General features: G+C 46.2%; 1 protein-coding gene and 1 non-coding gene across 2 annotated transcripts in view; both read right to left on the bottom strand.

The window, feature by feature from the left end:
• Positions 1-533: 533 nt before the first annotated feature.
• TRNAT-AGU (transfer RNA threonine (anticodon AGU)) lies at positions 534-607 on the bottom strand. The gene has a single exon. It is a non-coding gene; the product is annotated as a tRNA-Thr (tRNA).
• A 3,153-nt stretch (positions 608-3,760) lies between these two features.
• The window catches only part of WDR88 (WD repeat domain 88), a 38,427-nt gene continuing 21,132 nt past the window's right edge, over positions 3,761-21,055 (bottom strand). Inside the window, exons 5-11 of the mRNA XM_007471090.1 lie at positions 20,036-20,174; positions 18,544-18,673; positions 10,999-11,186; positions 8,846-8,928; positions 6,788-6,856; positions 4,884-4,976; positions 3,761-3,793 (exon numbers count right to left, since the gene is read on the bottom strand). Coding sequence (XP_007471152.1) covers positions 3,761-3,793; positions 4,884-4,976; positions 6,788-6,856; positions 8,846-8,928; positions 10,999-11,186; positions 18,544-18,673; positions 20,036-20,174 — 735 coding nt within the window. The remainder of the gene's footprint in view (positions 3,794-4,883; positions 4,977-6,787; positions 6,857-8,845; positions 8,929-10,998; positions 11,187-18,543; positions 18,674-20,035; positions 20,175-21,055) is intronic.

Below are 21,055 nucleotides of genomic sequence, written 5' to 3'. Positions count from 1 at the left end.
CGGGTTCAATCCTCCGCTCTCCCAGGCGCCCGTGACTTTGGGCCTCACTTGACCTCTGCAAGCCCCAGTCTTCAGTCTGGGGAATGATGATCCGGATCGCACGGCTGGAGAGAGGGGAGTAAGTCAGCAGGCCTATGTGAGAGGTGTCAGGTCCAGTCGGCCGCTTCCGGAAGAAATCGACGGAGAAGTGCCCGGGCTCGGCCTCGCAACGTAGCGGCGGCGGAACCTGGGCAGGTTGCTCGCCCTGCGGGGCATCTCTAACCCCAGGAGTGTTCCCACGGCACCCGGGGAGTCCCGCGCCGCCTCCAGGAGACGTCCCCTCTGCTCCGGAGGCCGAGTCAAGGATGCCCCGCAGCTCAAGGAAACGTTAGGGGCTGACTCCGAGGAGGGTCAGCGCCCCACACCGCCGCGGGCAGGGGGGCATTAAATTGGCTTCTTCAGCTGCCCCTCACACCCTCAAAGCGAGGGGGAACTGGGTAGGGGCGCAGAGCAAAACAGGGCGTGGGTAAAAAGAGAGCCGGAACGCTCGGTTGAGGCACCGCTGGGATTCGAACCCAGGATCTCCTGTTTACTAGACAGGCGCTTTAACCAACTAAGCCACGGCGCCGCCCGCACAACTACCGCGAGAGTCTGTTTCTCATCACCATTTACTGTATAGGCTGCGTGCACGCGCACCAGTTTTGTCGGCGGCTGGCGCATGCGCTGTGTAAGGTCCTAGTCACAGGCGGCTTCGACCGAAGAGTTGTACTCGGAAGCCGGAAGCTCGGGCAGGGAGCAGTGGGCGGGCCCGGGCCGGCTCTCTTCCTTGTGTCGCAGTGTCCGCCCCAGGCGTGGAGCCAGGGTGGCCCATCTTTAGGGGATGCTCGCGCAAAATCTGGTCTTCGGCCCTCCAGAACTGACGCACGCTGTCCGGTGAGGCCGAGCCCCGGCCCGGTCCGGAGATCCAGGGCCCGCTAGCGCGGCCGGGCTGCCGGCTCCCCAGCGTTGGATCAGGGCTCAACCCGGCCGTGGTCCCGCAGTGACCACGTGTCGGACCCATCACACTGGCGCCCTCAGCCTGGGAGGCCGGTTGCCCACCTCGGCCGCACGCTGACCACCGGGGTCTCCGGCGCCGTCAGCTCTGGGGGCTCATCCGCCCGCCCGCCGGTGGAAACCAGACCCATAGCTTCAGTTGGGCCTCTTCCGCGGACCCTGAGCACGGGGAGAGTCCGGGGGCACTGAAGAGACCCTGAGCAGGCACTGAACGATCAAGAGCTTAAAAGGGGCCCAGGCCGCTGGCCTTAGAGCATCAACACGGTACGTGGCAGGTTTCCGCTGCCAGAGGAAGGCAAAGCCCTCCCCACTCAGGCGTCTCACTTGCCCCTCTGGGGCTCCTCACTCAGACACATCAGCCACTTCGTCACAACACTTTTTAGAGTGCCTTTGAGCAGCAACAAAACCAAAACCTGCTAATCCATTGACCCAGCGATTTCTCCAGTGGGAGAGCCTAATCCACAGAAATGTAGGTCTCTGCACAAGTATGTACACAAGAAGGTTCACTCCAGCATTGTTTGTAATAGCAAAAAACGAGAAGCAACCTAACTGCCCATCCCTGGGGACAGTGGATGCAGACCAGACATCCTCCACAGCAGTGAGGAAGAATACACCTATGTACGTCTTCATGTGCCAGAGAAGTGATAAGACTTCGCTTCCAAAAAGAGCCCAATTGTTGGGAGGCTGATGCAGTGGAGTTTTGCCACGTTCATGCATCATTCATGTAAATTCATGGATAAATACTGAACAGCCTGCTGAAGCTGGGCAGTCATCCTGGTTGTGACTAAGGAGGGTAGCACCAAGCATAGGACCTGCCCAAGCAATGACTACCAGGTTATGGTGCTCATGGGCAGAATTGTGAGATGCCAATCAATTAACATTAAATAAATCAGTCCTGCAACTAAGTTTTTTTAAAAGGACCAAGGGGCATACTAATGATATCTGACGGAAATCCTGTAAGCCATACCAAATGGAAAAGGGAGCCCTTCATGTTTAACTGATACCTTGCTCTTTGTGAAGTAATTGATTACATTGTACGTGTGGAAGCAGGAAGGAGGCTGTACACATGCATGGGCATTCTGGAAAGTAAAGAAACTGGGGTGGAGAGCAAGAAGTATTCTGTGATGGAAATGCCCACCACCCACTTGCCTAACCAGACCTTCCTCTGCTCTGAGCAGTGACCATCTGGGAGCATTAGCCAGGGAGGCACCCACAGTGCCACGGTACAGTCCCCTCCACAGATGGAGCTATACAGCTTCCTCTTCATTCAACAAACACTTCCTCAGAGGCTGTGGCTGCTTTACAGGGCAAATCCAGAGACCAGAATGTGTTCCAAAAATGAGACAGGATGGACACCAGGACATAGAATTTAGAAAGAACAAAACAAATCCAGAGACCAGAATGTGTTCCAAAAATGAGACAGGATGGACACCAGGATATAGAATTTAGAAAGAACAAAAATGTTTCTAGAATGCACATGCATACTTGTTTTCCAAAAGAATCTATATTTATTCTGCGTCTAAACTAAAGACAGAGGGATCCCCAAGGGGCTGTGGAGCTGAGGAGGCGGCACAGTGGTGGGAGCCCAGCCAGAGCGTGGCCCCTGCCCCAGCCTGACAGGCCCACCCGCCGGGGAGGGGCCCCAGAGAAAGGCCTGTGCAGAGCCCCGAAACCTATATGACAGGTGGCCTGTGCTCGAGTCACCCAAAGGCTCCAGTGGCCATCAGCCATCCTCACCCAGGCTGCACTCCCTTGACAGTGAGACCTCCCCTTCTGATGATGGTGAGGCCTCTGTTGACAAGTCTTTTGCATCGATCCGGCAGAACACACATTTGGTGACTGTTTCAGAAAAGATGTCACTTTCGTAGATGGAGAAAGGCCTGTCACATTCTTCACACTGACATGAAATATTTTAAAAGAGTAGAAAGGAGGTGCTGATCAGAGGAGATCAAGGCATGCAGTTAGAATTCTCCCCCCTGATCCAACTGCCTTGGGGCGGGCCAAGGCAAGAGCTGCCTCCCATCTCTGGGGCTCTTAAGTGCACAAGGGTAGAAATTGCAGGCCACTGAGAGGGGATAAGCACAGGCTTCCTGCTCTTTTCCTTCTCAAAAGCTATGCAGGTCCTTCCAGCTCATGTCCCCTGCTGTGGGGTCCCAGGGTGGCGGGGAGGAGTAGAAAGCCACTTGACGGTGCTGAGGATTTGGGGTGGGTGTCTAACCTCACCCTCTGTTCTGTGCAGAGCAAAAGTACAGGGCCGAGGGGCTATCCTAACTCCCTGACATCCTGGGGACACCTAACTTTTGAGAATCAAGTAGGCAAGACTTCTGAACAAAGCAGGAGTATTTTTCTAGATGATGAAGGTGCTGAGCATCCTCCTCTGCCTTTGAGCCGAAGCACCCAGAGGACAGTGGATACAGTGGCACAGCTCACTTGCAACATTTTCCCACCAGCAAGTGAGCAACACCAGGGGGTGGGCTCTCAGGCCATGGGCAGAGGTCTCTCGGGGCTCCCACCAAAGCACGGTCCCCCTGAGACGAGCCGGCAGGCGGCAAGCCCCTGCCCTGGCTCTCCAAGCCCCTGTGCTCTGCCACTCTTGCCCGCTCCAGGGCACCAAAGCCTGCAGGAGAGATGGGGCCAACCCCGCCCAGGGCAGGTCTTCTGGGAAGTGTGGCCTCTGAAGTTTCTCGTATTGAATCAGAGCAAGTCAAATGCAGCGAGCTCATCTTTGCTACAGCTTCAGGTAGGTTTCTTTCTTTTCTTTCTTTTGCAAGAAGGAAATTCAATCCCTTACCTGCCTTATTCTACAGCACCATTTCCCACGACCCAAGCCCAGAACAGCAGGGCTCAGAGGAAGCAACTCCTGGGTCCCTCCCCAGGTGGCAGGTGGACACAAGCACTGCTCTGTACCCAGTCAGCTTCCAGGGCCTAAGGGCCGACATGGCCACAAAGGCCATGAGGACCAGCTGGCCACAAAGATGGGATTCCGCCTGGGTCCCACCCCTCACCTCCCTGCCCCCCGGTGCCATTCTCCAATTAGCCATCCCCAGAAGCAGTGGCTCCCAGCCAGGCCTTCTGAGTGGAGACAGGCCTAGGGAGCTCCAGGATTCACAAGGGCCCAGCAGGGACTCCTCAGCCTCTTGAGGTGGCAGCCAGGTGCCTGCAGTGCGAGGCCCCAGCAGGGACTGGCCTCCACTGCCCAGGGCCAGCCCTGGCAATACCTGGTGAAGCAGAAGATGTACCCACCATGATCATCCACTAGAGAATTAGGACCTGAGCCCCATCCACGGGAAACGGGGCACTGGAGACCTGGCCAGGTTCTGCTGCAGGAGCGTAGGAGGCCCACACGGGGTCCAGCTGTGTGCCAGCCTCCCTCCAGGACTCCCTCCAGCCTCATCTCCTCCCACCCACCCTGCTCACTCCAGTCCTCAGCACCAGGCTTACTCCTGCCTCAGGGTCTCCACATGGGCTGTCCCCTTTGCTGGGATGTTCTTTCCTGAAAAGAGCTGCACAGCTCACTCCCTCACTATCTTCAAGTCTTTGAACAAATGTCACCTTCTCAATGAGACCTATCCTGACCACCTTTTAGAATGCTGCAACTGCCAGCACTCCCGGTTCCCTTTCCTATGTTATTTTCCTCCAAACTACTTATCATCATGTGACTTACTACATATTTTTCTAATTTCTTTATTCATTGTTTGTCTCCCCTTTTAGAAATGTAAGCTCCCTCAGGGCAAAAATGTCAATCTGTTTGTTCATAGTTTTATCCCCAGTTGCCCAGTTTGTTCAAAGAATAAATTTGTAGAGGGAACTAATGAAAGCCTTCTTTTGGCTTCATTTTACCCAATACCAACCTGTTTCAGCTTTAAGCCCCGGGCCTTTTTATATTCGATTACCAAAGGAATTTGGTCAATTTCTTCAATATTCCATAGTCTCATGGTCTTATCCTAAAACAAGTTAAAACAGCAAACCAGCAGTCACAAAATGGGCTTGTTAGGCTTGGATGACCCAGGGAGGGGCATGGCATCCAGGTTACACGTGGACAGCTTCGACCTGCAGAGGGACAGTTAGGGTGACCAACTGTCCCAGTTTCTCTAGCACCATCCTAGCCTTAGCACTGGAAGTCCCACGTCCCCCAAACTGGAAGCAACCAAGATGTCCCTGAATAAGAGAATAAACAAACTGTGGTACATTAATGTGATAGAATATTATTCAGTGATTAAAAAAAAAAAAAGAAATGAGCTGTTAAGCCACAAAAAGGACATGGAGGAGCCTTAAATACAAATTTCTAAGTGAAAGAAGCCAGTCTGAAAAGGCTACATACTGTATGATTCCAACTATACAACGTTATGGGAAAGGCAAAAATATGGAGACAGTAAAAAGGTCAGGGGTCGCCAGGGGCTCTGGGGAAGAAGGGGAGGGATGCAGCACAAGTGCAGCACAAGGAGTTTTTAGGACAGTGAAATTGTTCTGTAGGATACTGTCATGGTGGATACATGACATGCATTTGGCAAAACCCACACAACATAAAGAATGAAACTTAAACCATGGACTGTAATTAATAATAATATATCAATATTAGTTCATCAATTGTGATGAATATACCACACTTAATGCAAGTGGCAACTGGAGGGTGAGGTTATATATAACCCTCTGTATGATCTGCTCAATTTTTTTTTTTTTCTTGCGGTACGCGGGCCTCTCACTGTTGTGGCCTCTCCCGTTGCGGAGCACACGCTCCGGACGCACAGGCTCAGCGGCCACGGCTCACAGGCCCAGCCGCTCCGCGGCATGTGGGATCCTCCCGGACCAGGGCACGAACCCGTGTCCCCTGCATCGGCAGGCGGACTCTCAACCACTGCGCCACCAGGGAAGCCCTAAAATATACTTTTTTCTTAACCATATTTGCTTAATTATCCTACTATCTGTTACTACTAATCACTGTTATTGACTAGTTCTGTTGTTGTTTTGTTTAAATAATAGCATTTATGTAACAGAAAAGTAAATAAGACATAATTTCAAATAAACACTCACTTTTGATACTTTGGCTTGTATTTTTACTTTTTTCCAGCTTTACTGAGATATAATTGACAATATTTTTCATATTTTTTATGCTAAAGTAACAACACATTGGCATATAATTTTTATTATGTATTATAATATTATGGGTTTTTTGGTCAGGTGTGACGGTATCCTGCATTGGCTCTCTAAGAAGTTGATCATGGCAGGCAGAGTCTGGCCCACATTTTTATACACCTAGAAACCCCCAGCCTAGAGAATGAGATGGCTCTAACAAAGGTTGGGGGACAAGGTGGGACCCCACTTCTCTGGTGCTCACACATGAGATATCCTGGGCTGTCTGTTATGTGCCATTGGCACGGGAATCCCAGGATGCAGTGACTAGCGAGGGAAGACCCACCTGGAACCTCGGGGTTGTCTGCTTGCCCACGAGCTGACCCCTTTCCCTCCAAGGGCCCCTGTTGGCTCCATCACTTACCAGTCTGGACAGGCCCTTGCTCCAATGAAGTTCAAATGACAACTGTGCAAAGAATTACCTGGCAACTTCCCATACGAGCAAAGGACCCACTTCCCACGTTCCCGCTTCCTGGATAGGGTCGGCCTGGCCAGGTGTAGCCTTCAGACTGAGCTGCTCGGTCCTTCAGACTGAGGAATTTTACTTGACAATGCACTTCTGCTAACACCAATTCTCACAAATGTGATAGAGATTTGAAGTCACTCAAAGGTTGGCCACTTTTACCTTTGAAGCAGACAGGATCCATTTCTTGTTGTTGCTAATGGCAACATCCATCACCCAGTCATTATGGCCCTGAAGAAAAGTAGAATTTTAAGAGGACCTAGAAAAAAAAACCTTTGAAAGAACAACAAAAACCAAAAAAAAACAAAGTCAAGAATCCAACGTTGCTTACTTTTTTTTTTTTTTTTTTTCTCTTGTTCCTCTAATTGCCTCAGGTGTAAGGTTAGGTTGTTTATTTGAGATGTTTCTTGTTTCTGGAGGTAGGATTGTATTGCTATCAACTTCTCTCTCAGACCTGCTTTTGCTGCATCCCATAGGTTTTGAGTCGTCATGTTTTCATTGTCATTTGTTTCTAGGTATTTTTTGATTTCCTCTTTGATTTCTTCAGTGATCTCTTGATTATTAAGTAGTGTATTGTTTAGCCTCCACGTGTATATATTTTTTACAGATTTTTTCCTGTAGTTGATATCTAGTCTCATAGCGTTGTGGTCGGAAAAGATACTTCCGGGGCCCCGGGCCCCAGCCGCTCCGCGGCATGTGGGATCTTCCCAGACCGGGGCAAGAACCCGTGTCCTCTGTATCGGCAGGCAGACTCTCAACCACTGCACCACCAGGGAAGCCCCATTGCTTACTTTTAAGAGCAATTAATTGTGCTTCCCTGGTTTCACCCACGATATTTAAAGTGGAGTACAAAGTGTAAAAGCTTGGGATTCATGTATATATCACAGCACCATATGAGTTTTTAAAAATAGTACTCTGGTGCTTAGCACAATGGGAAAAAAAAATTATATTCCCAGCTGGTCCCAGAGCACCTCTTGCAGGTTTTTGTTTGCATATTCTTTGTTCTAGGAAATACCACTTAGCGATCCTATTGGTGAGGGAGCTTTTGGCTTCAAGTAACTGCAAACCTACCCACTGTGGCTTAAATAAATGGGGGTTATTTTCCTGGGGTAAAAGGAGGTTAGAGGAGATAAATACTTGCTGGTTCAAACACTTAATGATGTCAGAGCTCTGTGTCAGCATCTGTCTCATTCTTTGGCCTTCCCCTAATGGAAAGAGGTGAATGGTGAGGCGTGGTACGAGTGAAGGAAGCAACAGTGAGGTTAAACTGCTGTGCATAACAAAAGGAAAGGAATCGGAGGGTGGAAGAATAGAGAGAGGACAGGAGAGGAGAAGGGAGGATAGAATGGCCTGATGGGAACACAAAGGGACTTTTAACCACAACATTCAGTTTTAAGCCATTCACGTGCTATGATGTAAACTCCCCTTGCCTCTCCACACCCACAGAGAGAACAGCTTTGGGATACTGAATGTTATGGTGATCAAGGGGACACAGTCCACATTTGGGTCACAGGAAATAGAGAAACCAAGAGTCATCAATGCAAGCATTCACAGCCAAAGGCGGCCGTGAGATCACAAGATCAAGGGGTGCGCAGAAGTCTTGGGGTGGGGGCACCCGGAACAGAGGCACTGAAGTAGCCAGTCCAGGGACTGCCTAACCTTTGGGTTCTCGTTGTGTTGCACAATCCATCTCCTTACCATACAGCCACTTTAAGTGGAGTCTCCTCTAACCTGCAGCCAAAAGTACTCACCCACCATTGACACCCACCATTCTGAAGCCCCACAGCTTTCTATGCATGCCTCAGGATGGCATTCAACCTTTTGCACAGTAATTTCTGCTGTTCGTAGACACTGACCCTCCTCGGAGTTTTTGCATTTGCTGCTCCCTCTTCCTGGAACGCCCTTCCCCAAGATCCTCACTCATCCAGTCTTTCTTTGCCATCCAGTTCTCAGCTCAAATGCCACCTTCTCCAAGAGGCCCTCCCACTGTGGATTAGTCCCTGGAGTCTGTTTCTATCATAGCACCCTGTTGTGGCTACTCTGTGTCGCTCATCACTATTGAGGATTTGTTCGTTGGTTTCTTGTCTGACCTTGCCCACAGAGGTGTCAGCTCCATTGCGAACATTTAGGTCTGTCTCACTGTTGTATCCCCAGCACCCAGCACCCAGCATGAAATGAAGAATGAAGCTCAGATCTTCTATCTGATGCTGGCATCGGTACCTTCAAGGAGAGCTTCCGGTAGCCTTCTCCTACATCCCAAATAGCCACAGTCTTGTCGAACCCTCCAGACACAAGAAAAGAGGCTGGAACACAAAATGAAAGAGTCTCACGGGGTCACCTTCCTCAACCAACTGTTTCCTCCTCTGGTGAGGCCAAAGCAGGCCACGGATGCATCTGTGAGGTGCCACCGTGGCTCACTCTGAGGACACTCAAACCCCTTCCGGCTGTGACTCAACAACCCCCAATCAATTACAGTTGACGCTCGATATTCATGGTAGTTGCGTTCTACAAAGTCATCACACTCAATGAGTGATGATTGGTCTTAGGGGAAATGCAGGGTTAGGTTCCTGTGAGCCTCTGGTTACAACATTTTCATTAACCCATCAGTACATAACCTTGTTTTCTGTCTGTTTCTGTTTAACGACACCTTAGTTGATACATATTGCTTATTTATTAACATTGATTTCGTGGCCATCAGCATTATAACTCATGTCTGAACGAGGCGTATCTAACATGTGTTGTCCCTGTAAGGCACATCACAGGCTTCTTGCAGTTAGGATACTAGACAGCACTTCAGCCCTATGCTGGGGGGCCCCTTTAAACAGCAAAATCATCAACAAAGAGCACAAAATGCAAAAAAGTGGGACTAAATAGATCACAGCAAGGACACCTTATGATAAGAGAACTGAAAGGGGAAGGCGGAGGGTCACCTTGTTCAGCCTCAGCTGGGACCGTGTGCACATGGCAAGCTTCTTGCCACTCTGCATGTATCTATGGGTGGCTGCAAAAGTGCCATGAGTATTGATTTTAGGCTTACAAATAAATTTTACCCAGTAGGTAAATTCACAAACACAGAATCCACAAATAGTGATGATTGACTGACTGTATGCAACTCTGAAACCTATAATGCCAAGGACAGAAGCTGGTGGGGCACCTCGCAGCGGGCTCTGACTTACACAGAGGCTGCTTCTGAAGAGGGAAACGTTTCTCAAGCCAGGCCCTGACTATGTGCGTATTGGCTGGGTACTCCCCTTGACACACACAGCAAGCCCCACTCCCCACGAGGACTGCGGAGTATAGCCATAACATTTGGCTCCTGGGTGTTGGGAGCAGTCACAGCTCTCACTGGGGCCAGCTGCCCCTGGCTGCTTCCTGGCATTGCTCCTGGTCACATCCAGGCCCCTTCATCTGGAAACAGCTCTCCAATGTCCCATGCGGAAACACCCCTCACATATTCTCAGTGCCTCTGGTTCAGAGGGTACCGACTCTGACCTCCAGCTCTAAGGATGGGCAAGTCCCACAGGCATGGCCAATCAGAGCCTTTCATCCCGTGCTAAGGGGCTGGTTCAGAGATGGGCATGTGTCCCCAGCTGAGCCAATGCGAGTCTTCCCTGGGACTTGTGCGGGCACCACCAGAAAGAGGTTTTCTCTTTCTCTAGGATTGCCAGTGGCCAGAACCTTTGTTGGCCTGGACCACCAGAGGCCATCTTTGCCTCCTTGAGGAGAAAGGTCAATACAAGAGAGAAGCTGAGCTGAAGGATAGAGCAGAAGGGTTGGCTTCCTGAGAGCATTGTCTGTCTGGACACAGCCCTCCTGAAGGGTGACCAGCTCCTGGATGAAGTGAGAGAGTGGCATGGACATATATACACTACCAAATGTAAAATAGATAGCTAGTGAGAAGCAGCCGCATAGCACAGGGAGATCAGCTTGGTGCTTTATGACCACCTAGAGGGGTGGGATAGGGAGGGTAGGAGGGAGACGCAAGAGGGAGGGGATATGGGGATATGTGTATATGTATAGCTGATTCACTTTGTTATACAGTAGAAACAAACACACCACTGTAAAGCAATTATACTCCAATAAAGATGTTAAAAAGAAAAAAAACAATAAAAAAAATAGATTTGAAAAAAAAAAGTTAACAGATTTATCTTGTTGCTTAAGCTATATCAAACTGAGTTTCCATCATTTGCAAACTTGTGCATATGAATCTCCCTCTTGGCTTTTCTGTTCTTGCGGGAAAAAAATCCACCCTCACCACTGGCATCATTGGAAATCACCTATTTACACTAAGGAAAGTCCACATGAATGGAACGTGAGGAACTCTACCCCAGCACTCCCACGGGTGTGGAATCCTTCAACATTTAATTACTCACTGTCTCTGGCAAAGTGGCAGGAGCTCACAGAACCTTCATGACCCTGCATCAGAGTCACACAGGCTCCACGGTTTCGAAACTCCCCTGTATGGATGTTCCATATTTTTAAGGTTTTATCCCAAGAGCTTGTACACAGGAAATGGCCACTGAAGGTAAAACAGCAGTTTGAGATTGCATTGGTGTGTGCTCTGAAACATATATGGAAGGGTGCACACATTAGTACATCACTCTTGGACCATCCGAGGACACACTAAAGGGGAGGTGAGTGGAGGGGGCATTGGAGCTGATACCCTGTGACCTCATTCCTTTTTTGTGTTTTTTTGTGGTACGTGGGCCTCTCACTATCGTGGCCTCTCCCGTTGCGGAGCACAGGCTCTGGACGCACAGGCTCAGCGGCCACGGCTCACGGGCCCAGTCGCTCCGCGGCATGTGGGATCTTCCCGGACCGGGGCATGAACCCGTGTGCCCTGCATCGGCAGGCAGACTCTCAACCACTGCGCCACCAGGGAAGCCCCATTCTCAATTTTTAAATGTCTTATTTTTTGAAAGAAAAGAATTGTCAGAATTTTGCTTTTCTTTGTTTTCTTATGATCTTCAAAGTATTTTCCCTGTGACTGTCATCTCCTGTTACAAATAGAGTTTCCAAGCAAACTTATAAACATAATTGAACATCTCTGAGTAGCCTGGATTATAATATCAATTCATCTAAATGAAGAAAAGTTTGAACAAAACTGTTTTCTAGAGCTCAAGTCAGAGTTTTAGACTCTTTTAGTTCTTTGAAGCTCACAAACTGAGTAGGATCAAAGGAGAAGAAATGTCGGCTTCCCAGGGGTGTCCAGGCTTAAAATGTCCAAATCCCAGTGCCTGGTGGGGCAAGAACCATCCCAGCATATACTGGAGGTGAATAACAAGCCCTCCTCTGAATCCAGAGACTGTCGCTGAGGTTTAAACCAAGGCTCTCTCTCTTTTCCAGGATGCGGCTCTCATTTCAGATAAACTCCACATAACATAAAAGACCATTTTACTTAGTGCAAAAGTTTAGGGAAAAGGTTCTGGACAAGATGGAGTCAATGTACTGCTCCCCTTTCCTCCTGTTAAGTACAGCTAACAGGGGCTTCCCTGGTGGCACAGTGGTTAAGAATCCACCTGCCAATGCAGGGCACACAGGTTCGAGCCCTGGTCCGGGAAGATCCCACATGCCTCAGAGCAACCCCGCAGAGCAACTCAGCCTGTGTGCCACAACTACTGAGCCCGCGTGCCACAACTACTGAGCCCGCGTGCCACAACTACTGAAGTCCATGTGCCTAGAGCCCGGCTCGGCAACAAGAGAAGCCACCGCAATGAGAAGCCCATGCACTGCAACAAAGAGTAGCCCCCACTCTCCGCAACTAGAGGAAGCCCGCATGCAGCAATGAAGACCCAATGCAGCCAAAAATAAATAAATAAAATAAATAAATTTATTAAAAAAAAAATAAGTACAGCTAATAACCCTGGGCATTTATAAAGCAAACAGAAGACTGCAAAAGGTGGAGAAGAGAAGGCAGACCAGCTAAGGATCTTGGGACCCAAGGATGGCATGCTGTTGAGTCCCTGTAGTTTTCTTTTTGTTTCTTATATCCTGGACTGGGTATCGGGAAAGCCTGCAACCCCCAAAACAATAAGGACTGGATAAAAAACTCCCAAGAAAAGCCTGTTCTCCCTAGCCAAAGGGATAGCCTAGTAAGACAGAAAACCTTTACACAATGCCTGCCTTATTCCAGTCAAAAATCTTGGGAAAAACTGCAATCCCATCCCCACCACTGTCAGCAAAGTCTTGAGTCTAGACTGCCACCCTTGCCAGGCTCTAATGAGGTAGACTGCTAAAACAGAAGATTTAAGTAAGACTTAGAGTCTCGTAATGCAATACTCAAAATGCCCAGGATGCAACTGAAATTCACTCATCATACTAAGAGCCAGGAAAATCTCAACATGAATGGGAAAGAGAGTCAACAGATGCCAATACTGAGATGACACAGATGTTAGAATTATCTGACAAGGATTTTTAAGCTGCCATCACAAAAATGCTTTGATGGACAATTATAATCGTGCTTGAAATAAACAAAAAGATTGAAAGCCTCAGCAAAGAAATAGAAGGTATAAAGAATGACCAAATGGAAATTTTAGAACTGAAAATACAATAACAAAAACAACAACAGCAACAAAAATCCTCAATGGAGAAGATAGAGGAAATAATCAGTAAATATGAAGACAGACAATATAAATTAACCAATCCAAAAAATAGACTGAAAAAACCCAGAGCCTCAGAAACCTGTGAGACTGTAACAAAATACCTAACATTTGGGTAATCAACATCTCAGAAGAAAAGGAGAAATAACATAGAGCTGAAAAAATAATCAAACAAATTGTCTAGAATTTTACCAAGTTTGGCAAAGGACAGATTCAAAAAGCAGAGTGAAGCCCAAGTAGGATAAACCCAAAGAAATCTACACACAGACACATTGTAATTAAACTTTTGAAAAGTAGAGAAAAAGAAAAGAATCTTGAAAGCAATGAAAGAGAAATGACACCTTACTTATAGGGGAAAAACTATTTGAATGGCAGTGGATTCTTCATCAGAAACCATGGCGGTCAGAAAAAAGTGATATGACAGTTTTCAAATGAGGAGAGAAAAGAACTGTCAGCACAGATTTCTATATCCAGCAAAAAAATACCCTTCAGGATTGAAGGAGGAATCAAGATATTTTCAGATGAAGGAAAACAAAGAGAATTTGTTTCCCTCAGACCTACCCTAAAAGAATAGCTAAAGGAAATTTTTCTAAACAGAAAGAAAACGGTGAAAGAAGGAAACTTGGAATATCAGAAAATAGAACATGGTAAGCAAAAGTATGGGTAAATACCGTAGATTTTCCTTCTCCTCATGAGTTTTCTAAATTACGTTTGACAACTGATGCAAAAAAATTATAACAAAGTACTTGTGTTTATTCCTTGCAAGCTTCAAAATCAGTTGAGATTATGAATTTTCAAACTTCTCTAGTAAGACCAGCTATATAATTTGCAGGGCCCAGTGCAAGATTAAAATGCAAGGTGCCAGTTTCTCAAAAAGCTTTACATAATATTACCACATGATCCAGAAATTCCTCTTCTAGATATATAGCCAAAAGAATTGAAAGCAGGTAATTGAACAGATATTTGTACACCAGTGTTCATTGAAGCATTATTCACAATAGCTAAAAGACAGAAGCAACTTGTGTTCCTCAACAGATAAATAAACAAAATGTGGTATATACATGCAATGGAATATTGTTCAGTCATAAAAAGGAATGAAATTCTAATACAGGCTATAACATATATAAACCTTAAAAACATTATGTTAGCCACCATCACCCTGATACCAAAAACAGACAAAGATGTCACAGAGAAAGAAAACTACAGGCCAATATCACTGATGAACATAGATGCAAAAATCCTCAACAAAATACTAGCAAACAGAATCCAACAGCACATTAAAAGGATCATACACTATGATCAAGTGGGGTTTATCCCAGGAATACAAGGATTCTTCAATATACACAAATCAATCAATGTGATACACTACATTAACAAATTGAAGAATAAAAACCATATGATCATCTCAACAGATGCAGAAAAAGCTTTCGACAAAATTCAACACTGATTTAAGATGAAAACCCTCCAGAAAGTAGGTTCAAACCCACAGCCAACATCCTCAATGGTGAAAACCTGAAAGCATTTCCACTAAGATCAGGAACAAGACAAGGTTGCCCACTCTCACCACTCTTATTCAACATTGTTTTGGAAGTTTTAGCCACAGCAATCAGAGAAGAAAAAGAAATAAAAGGAATCCAAATCGGAAAAGAAGAAGTAAAGCTGTCACTGTTTGCAGATGACATGATACTATACATAGAGAATCCTAAAGATGCTACCAGAAAACTACTAGAGCTAATCAATGAATTTGGTAAAGTAGCAGGATACAAAATTAATGCACAGAAATCTCTGGCATTCCTATATACTAATGATGAAAAATCTGAAAGTGAAATCAAGAAAACACTCCCATTTACCATTGCAACAAAAAGAATAAAATATCTAGGAATAAACCTACCTAAGGAGACAAAAGACCTGTATGCAGAAAATTATAAGACACTGATGAAAGAAATTAAAGATGATACAAACAGATGGAGAGATATACCATGTTCTTGGATTGGAAGAATCAACATTGTGAAAATGACTCTACTACCCAAAGCAATCTATAGATTCAATGCAATCCCTATCAAACTACCACTGGCATTTTTCACAGAACTAGAACAAAAAATTTCACAATTTGTATGGAAACACAAAAGACCCCGAATAGCCAAAGCAATCTTGAGAACAAAAAATGGAGCTGGAGGAATCAGGCTGCCTGACTTCAGACTATACTACAAAGCTACAGTAATCAAGACAGTATGGTACTGGCACAAAAACAGAAAGATAGATCAATGGAATAGGATAGAAAGCCCAGAGATAAACCCATGCACATATGGTCACCTTATCTTTGATAAAGGTGGCAGGAATATACAGTGGAGAAAGGACAGCCTCTTCAATAAGTGGTGCTGGGAAAATTGGATAGGTACATGTAAAAGTATGAGATTAGATCACTCCCTAACACCATACACAAAAATAAGCTCAAAATGGATTAAAGACCTAAATGTAAGGCCAGAAACTATCAAACTCTTAGAGGAAAACATAGGCAGAACACTCTATGACATAAATCACAGCAAGATCCTTCTTGACCCATCTCCTAGAGTAATGGAGATAAAAACAAAATAAACAAATGGGACCTAATGAAACGTAAAAGCTTTTGCACAGCAAAGGAAACCATAAACAAGGTGAAAAGACAACCCTCAGAATGGGAGAAAATTAGTTGCAAATGAAGCAACTGACAAAGGATTAATCTCCAAAATTTATAAGCAGTTCCTGCAGCTCAATATCAAAAAAACAAACAGCCCAATCCAAAAATAGGCAGAAGACCTAAATAGACATGTCTCCAAAGAAGATATATAGATTGCCTATAAACACATGAAAGAATGCTCAACATCATTAATCATTAGAGAAATGCAAATCAAAACTACAATGAGATATCATCTCACACCAGTCAGAATGGCCATCATCAAAAAATCTACAAACAATAAATGCTGGAGAGGGTGTGGAGAAAAGGGAACCCTCTTGCACTGCGGGTGGGAATGTAAATTGATACAGCCGCTATGGAGAACAGTATGGAGGTTCCTTAAAAAACTAAAAATAAAACTACGGTACGACCCAGCAATCCCACTACTGGGCATATACCCTGAGAAAACTATAATTCAAAAAGAGTCATGTACCACAATGTTCATTGAAGCTCTATTTACAATAGCCAGGACATGGAAGCAACCTAAGTGTCCATAATGGACCTAGAGTCTGTCATACAGAGTAAAGTAAGTCAGAAAGAGAAAAACAAATACCGTATGCTAACACATATATATGGAATCTAAAAACAAAAAGGGCATGAAGAACCTAGGGGCAAGACAGGAATAAAGACGCAGACCTACTAGAGAATGGGCTTGAGGACATAGGGAGAGGGAAGGGTAAGCTGGGACAGAGAGAGTGGCATGGACATATATACACTACCAAATGTTAAAATAAACAGCTAGTGGGAAGCAGCCGCATAGCACAGGGAGATCAGCTCGGTGCTTTGTCATCACCTAGAGGGGTGGGAATAGGGAGAGTGGGAGGGAGGAAGATGCAAGAGGGAAGAGATATGGGGATATACGTATATGTATAGCTGATTCACTTTGGTATAAAGCAGAAACTAACACACCATTGTAAAGCAATTATACTCCAATAAAGATGTTAAAAAACAAAACAAAACATTATGTTAGATGAAATAAGCCAGACTCAAAAGGACAAATAATGTATGATTCCATTCATATGAAATTTCTAGTATAAGAAAATTCATAAGGCAGAAAGTAGAATAGAGGTTACTAGGGGCTAGGGTTGGGGGGAGTGGGGAATTATTATTAATGGGTACCGGGTTTCTGTTTGGGTGACAAAAGGGTTTTGGAAATAGAAAGTGGTGGTGGTTGCACAATATTGTAAATGTAATGTCAGTGAAATAAGTTTAAAATTCTATATTTTACCACAATTTAAAAAATAATAATGTAATATCCCCCAAACCACTGAACTGTACACTGGAAATGGGTGAGTTGTATGATGTGTATGAATTATATCTCAATAAAGCTGTTAAGGAAGGCAGCCAGCAGGCAGGAAAGAAGGGGGAAAAGTGATGGCTTCTGGGGAAACAATGGTTACGAGACAGGTAAGAGAGAGATTTTTCACTATATATCCTTTTGTACCTTTTAAATTTTGTACTGTGTTGCATGCTTTATATTTTCAAAAAGTAAATTACATATTTTTAAAATAAAAAATTCGAGGTCCCTTGTTCAAAAATGAAGAATTTCAAGATATCAACGGCAGAGCATTAAATCAAGTGTAAGCCTTTCTGTGTGTGGAGCCCTGTGTAACTTCAGAGGTTCATGCCATGAAGCCAGCCTTGTCCTGTAGCCCTGAGAATCCTTGTCTCTATGTTTTCTTGCTAAAAGCTACATTTCCAGAAAATTCACAGATGTGGGTCAATCCAATATACCAATAGACATTTTCCTTAGCTACCTTTCCACCCTCCTTGGGGAAACAAAGTGGAGTGGGCTGTGACACCCACAGCTGGAGCTGTGGCCACCTCTGCTGCGTCACCCTCCTCACTGCCACCACGGAGTAGGTCTAAGGAGCAGGGCAGGTGTTCTACGGCCCCTCCCGACCCTGGTGTCCACGGGAGTCACCCTTGGTAACAGAGCCCGTGCTGAGCGCCCACCATGCAGCCTGTGCTAAGGACCTTTGTGTGTTATCTCATGCAGACCTCACCTGGGCTCAGTTTGCAGGTGAGGAAACTAAGGTCCAAGGTCACGCAGGATGAGAACCTGCAATCTCTTAACACCGGGCCAGACCCCCAGGGGAAAGCCTGGTCCAGGCCGGCCGGGCTTGTAACTGAGCTGAGCGGGCAGGGTGATAGGGCATATGCACATTCTGGGATCCTGACTCCAAGGCCCGCTGGAGAGGGCTGGCCACCCACCTGGTGCCGGTGGCCACAGACAAAGTGACTCTTGCAGGCCCTGGATTATCAGATCTTCCCATTTTACATGGGATGCTGGAAATCCACATTTTGGGGTGGGAGCGGGACACTGCACAATGCTTACCACTGTTGGCTCACACTGAAATGAATGCATCTGAGGGCCGTCCCAGCCCAGGGGCCACAGCTAGTGGTTTCCCCCTGCCTGTCTGTCCCCTTCCCTTTCTCCATCACCAGCCTCCTCACAGCACCAGTGGACCATAGTTGGAGATGCCCCACATTGACACCAGCTGGGGAGCCAAAGGGGCACAGGCCGAATCCAGGAGGGCGTGAAGGGGGACTCCCACCCACCTCCCCGCTGCAGGATGCTGCCCGGCCTCCCAGGGCCTCCTCACTTGGTGATGGTGAGCAGCGTGGCCTGGGATGTCACATCCCAGATCTTGATGCTCCTGTCCAGTGAGACGGAAGCCACCTTCTGGCTGTCTGGGTCAAAGCAGCATGCTGTGACCGACATCCTGTGATGATCTGAGGCACAAGGAAAGTGACTCGTTACCGTGCGTTCCATACTCTGGGCCACAGTCTCCAAGGGACGCAGAGGCTCACCCTGCTCCCCTAGACAGCGGCAATATTACAGAGATGCAACTCTGGTTTTCACAAGGGACTCTGCACTCACACAAAGCGCCTGCTGTGAATCAGGCTTTGGAGAAGGAGCACTGCCCCCCGCCCCTGCCGCTGCCCCTGCAGAGCTCCCAAGTGGATGGGGAGACACCCTTGAGCAGGCAACGATCTGCAGCATATGCCATGGCTCCAAGCCAGCAGAAGGAAGCCTGGCCCAGCCCCGAGAGGTCGAGGAAGGAACCTAGAAGTTATCGAGGGAAGCAGGAAAGGAAGAGTGCTCTAGGCAAAAGGAACAGCACGTGCCAAGGTCCGGCGTGGGGACAGAGCATGGAGGGGCGTGGTGTGCAGCTAGAACTCCGAGCGTGAGGAGAGGTAGAGTGTGCGGTGATACATTAAGGAAGGATGCAAGCTGTGGGGCAGCGCACCTATCACGGTTCCATGTTGATAAAAATACATTAAATGCATGTGGGAAGTAATAGTGTGTGTGTGCAAACACACACACACACACACACACACACACACACACACACACACAAAGGCCACCCAGCAATGCACTGTGAATAATACGTACCTCCAGGGAGGAGTCCAAACAGGTACAGCAGCCTTGCGCTTTTTACTTTACACACTTACTAATTTTTTTTCTTACAATGATTATGTATTTTTTTAACTTTTTCTTTTGAGATAACTGTTAACTTACATGCAGTTGTAAGGAATAATACAGAGAGATCCCATCACCCAGTTTCCCCCAGTGATAACATCTTGCATAATCATTATATAGGATTACAACTGGGAAATTGACATACGATGATTATTTTTCAGTAGATGCCATTCTGTTCTTTTTCTAATTGTCTGAATTTGTTTCTTTCTACATGACAATTAATAATAATAACATTGCAAATCATCAGCATTGTAAAACACGACAATAAATACTTTACGTGCATTATTAATAATCATTGTGATAATTATTTTTATATTTAAAAATTACAGATCAACATGTTAAGAAGGCTGGGACTCCACTCAATAAAGAATCGGGCTTTAAATGTCCACGTGAGGTTGCTTCATTTATTACAAGCACGAGACTGAACGGAAAATCCTTAAGCAGTCTTAGTTTTAACTGCCTGTGCATTTATCAGTCAATGTCCCATCTTTAACGATATGATTCATAGCATTGCAGGTTCACCAAATAAAGCAATCGAAAGTCACTGTCTGCCAAGTGACAAGTGGCTCTTACCACAGACAGAATAGAGCAGGGAACCCACGCAAACTCACCTTTGATGTGGGACACGGTGGTGGTGTCTTCCGCGTCTGTTATACAGATTCCACGGTCCACATCTAAGCCTGAGACCACGTATTTACCATCAGGGGAAAACTTACAGGAGACTATGAAGGTTTCATGACTGAGCTTCCACTGAAATAAGGCAACAATCCAAAGGTTTTCTCTCTAGCTCAGCATTCCAGCAGGACTTTCTGAAATGTTCTCTCTATGTACTGTTCAGTATGCCAGCCACTGGCCACATGTGGCCATGGAGTACTTGTAATAGGCTGGTGCAAATAAGGAACTGAATTTTTGTTTCTTTAGTTTTCATGAATTAATTTTTAATTAATAAATGTAATTAATGTGTGTCTAGGACAGATGAACAAGGATAGCAAGCACCTAGCAGAACTGGCAGCAAGGTTCTAGTAATGACCAACTTTATTCTTTTTTTGGCTGCACCAAGTGGCTTGTGGGATCTTAGCTTCCCGACCAGGGATCGGACCCGAGCCCTCGGCAGTGAAAGCGCAGAGTCCTAACCACTGGACCACCAGGGAATGACCCCTGGCCAACTGTTTTCTTGTTCAGTTTGGTAAGTGTTTATTGGATGTCTGCCCTGTGGACAAGACCCTACAGCCTCAGCCCCTTGGGATGAAGAGCTACTCAACATATTTAGGAAAGGAGGATCTCTCTGTATGTTCTAAATTATGGTATTGCCATTGTGAAGGGTTTTAAACATGCCCACCAATTCTTTGATAGTCCTCCCTCCACAAGCTGGAGCTTAATTACCTGCCCCAAGAGTGTGGGCTCAACTTAGTGACTCATTTCTTTGAATACAATATGGCAGAAGGGATAGTGTATGACTAGGTCATAAAAGAAACCAGGGCTTTCTCCAAAGAAGACATACAGATGGCCAAAAAGCACAGGAAAAGATGCTCAGTGTCGTTAATTATTAGAGAAATGCGAATCAAAACCATAATGAGGTATCACCTCACACTGTTCAGAATAGACATCATCAGAATAATAAACGGAAAGAG

The sequence above is a fragment of the Lipotes vexillifer genome, unplaced genomic scaffold (genome assembly GCF_000442215.2).
Source record: "Lipotes vexillifer unplaced genomic scaffold, Lipotes_vexillifer_v1.1 scaffold182, whole genome shotgun sequence".
NCBI classification, from domain to species: Eukaryota; Metazoa; Chordata; class Mammalia; order Artiodactyla; family Lipotidae; genus Lipotes; species Lipotes vexillifer.
Note: the sequence above shows the minus strand (reverse complement) of the source record. Positions and strands in the feature narration are given on the sequence as shown.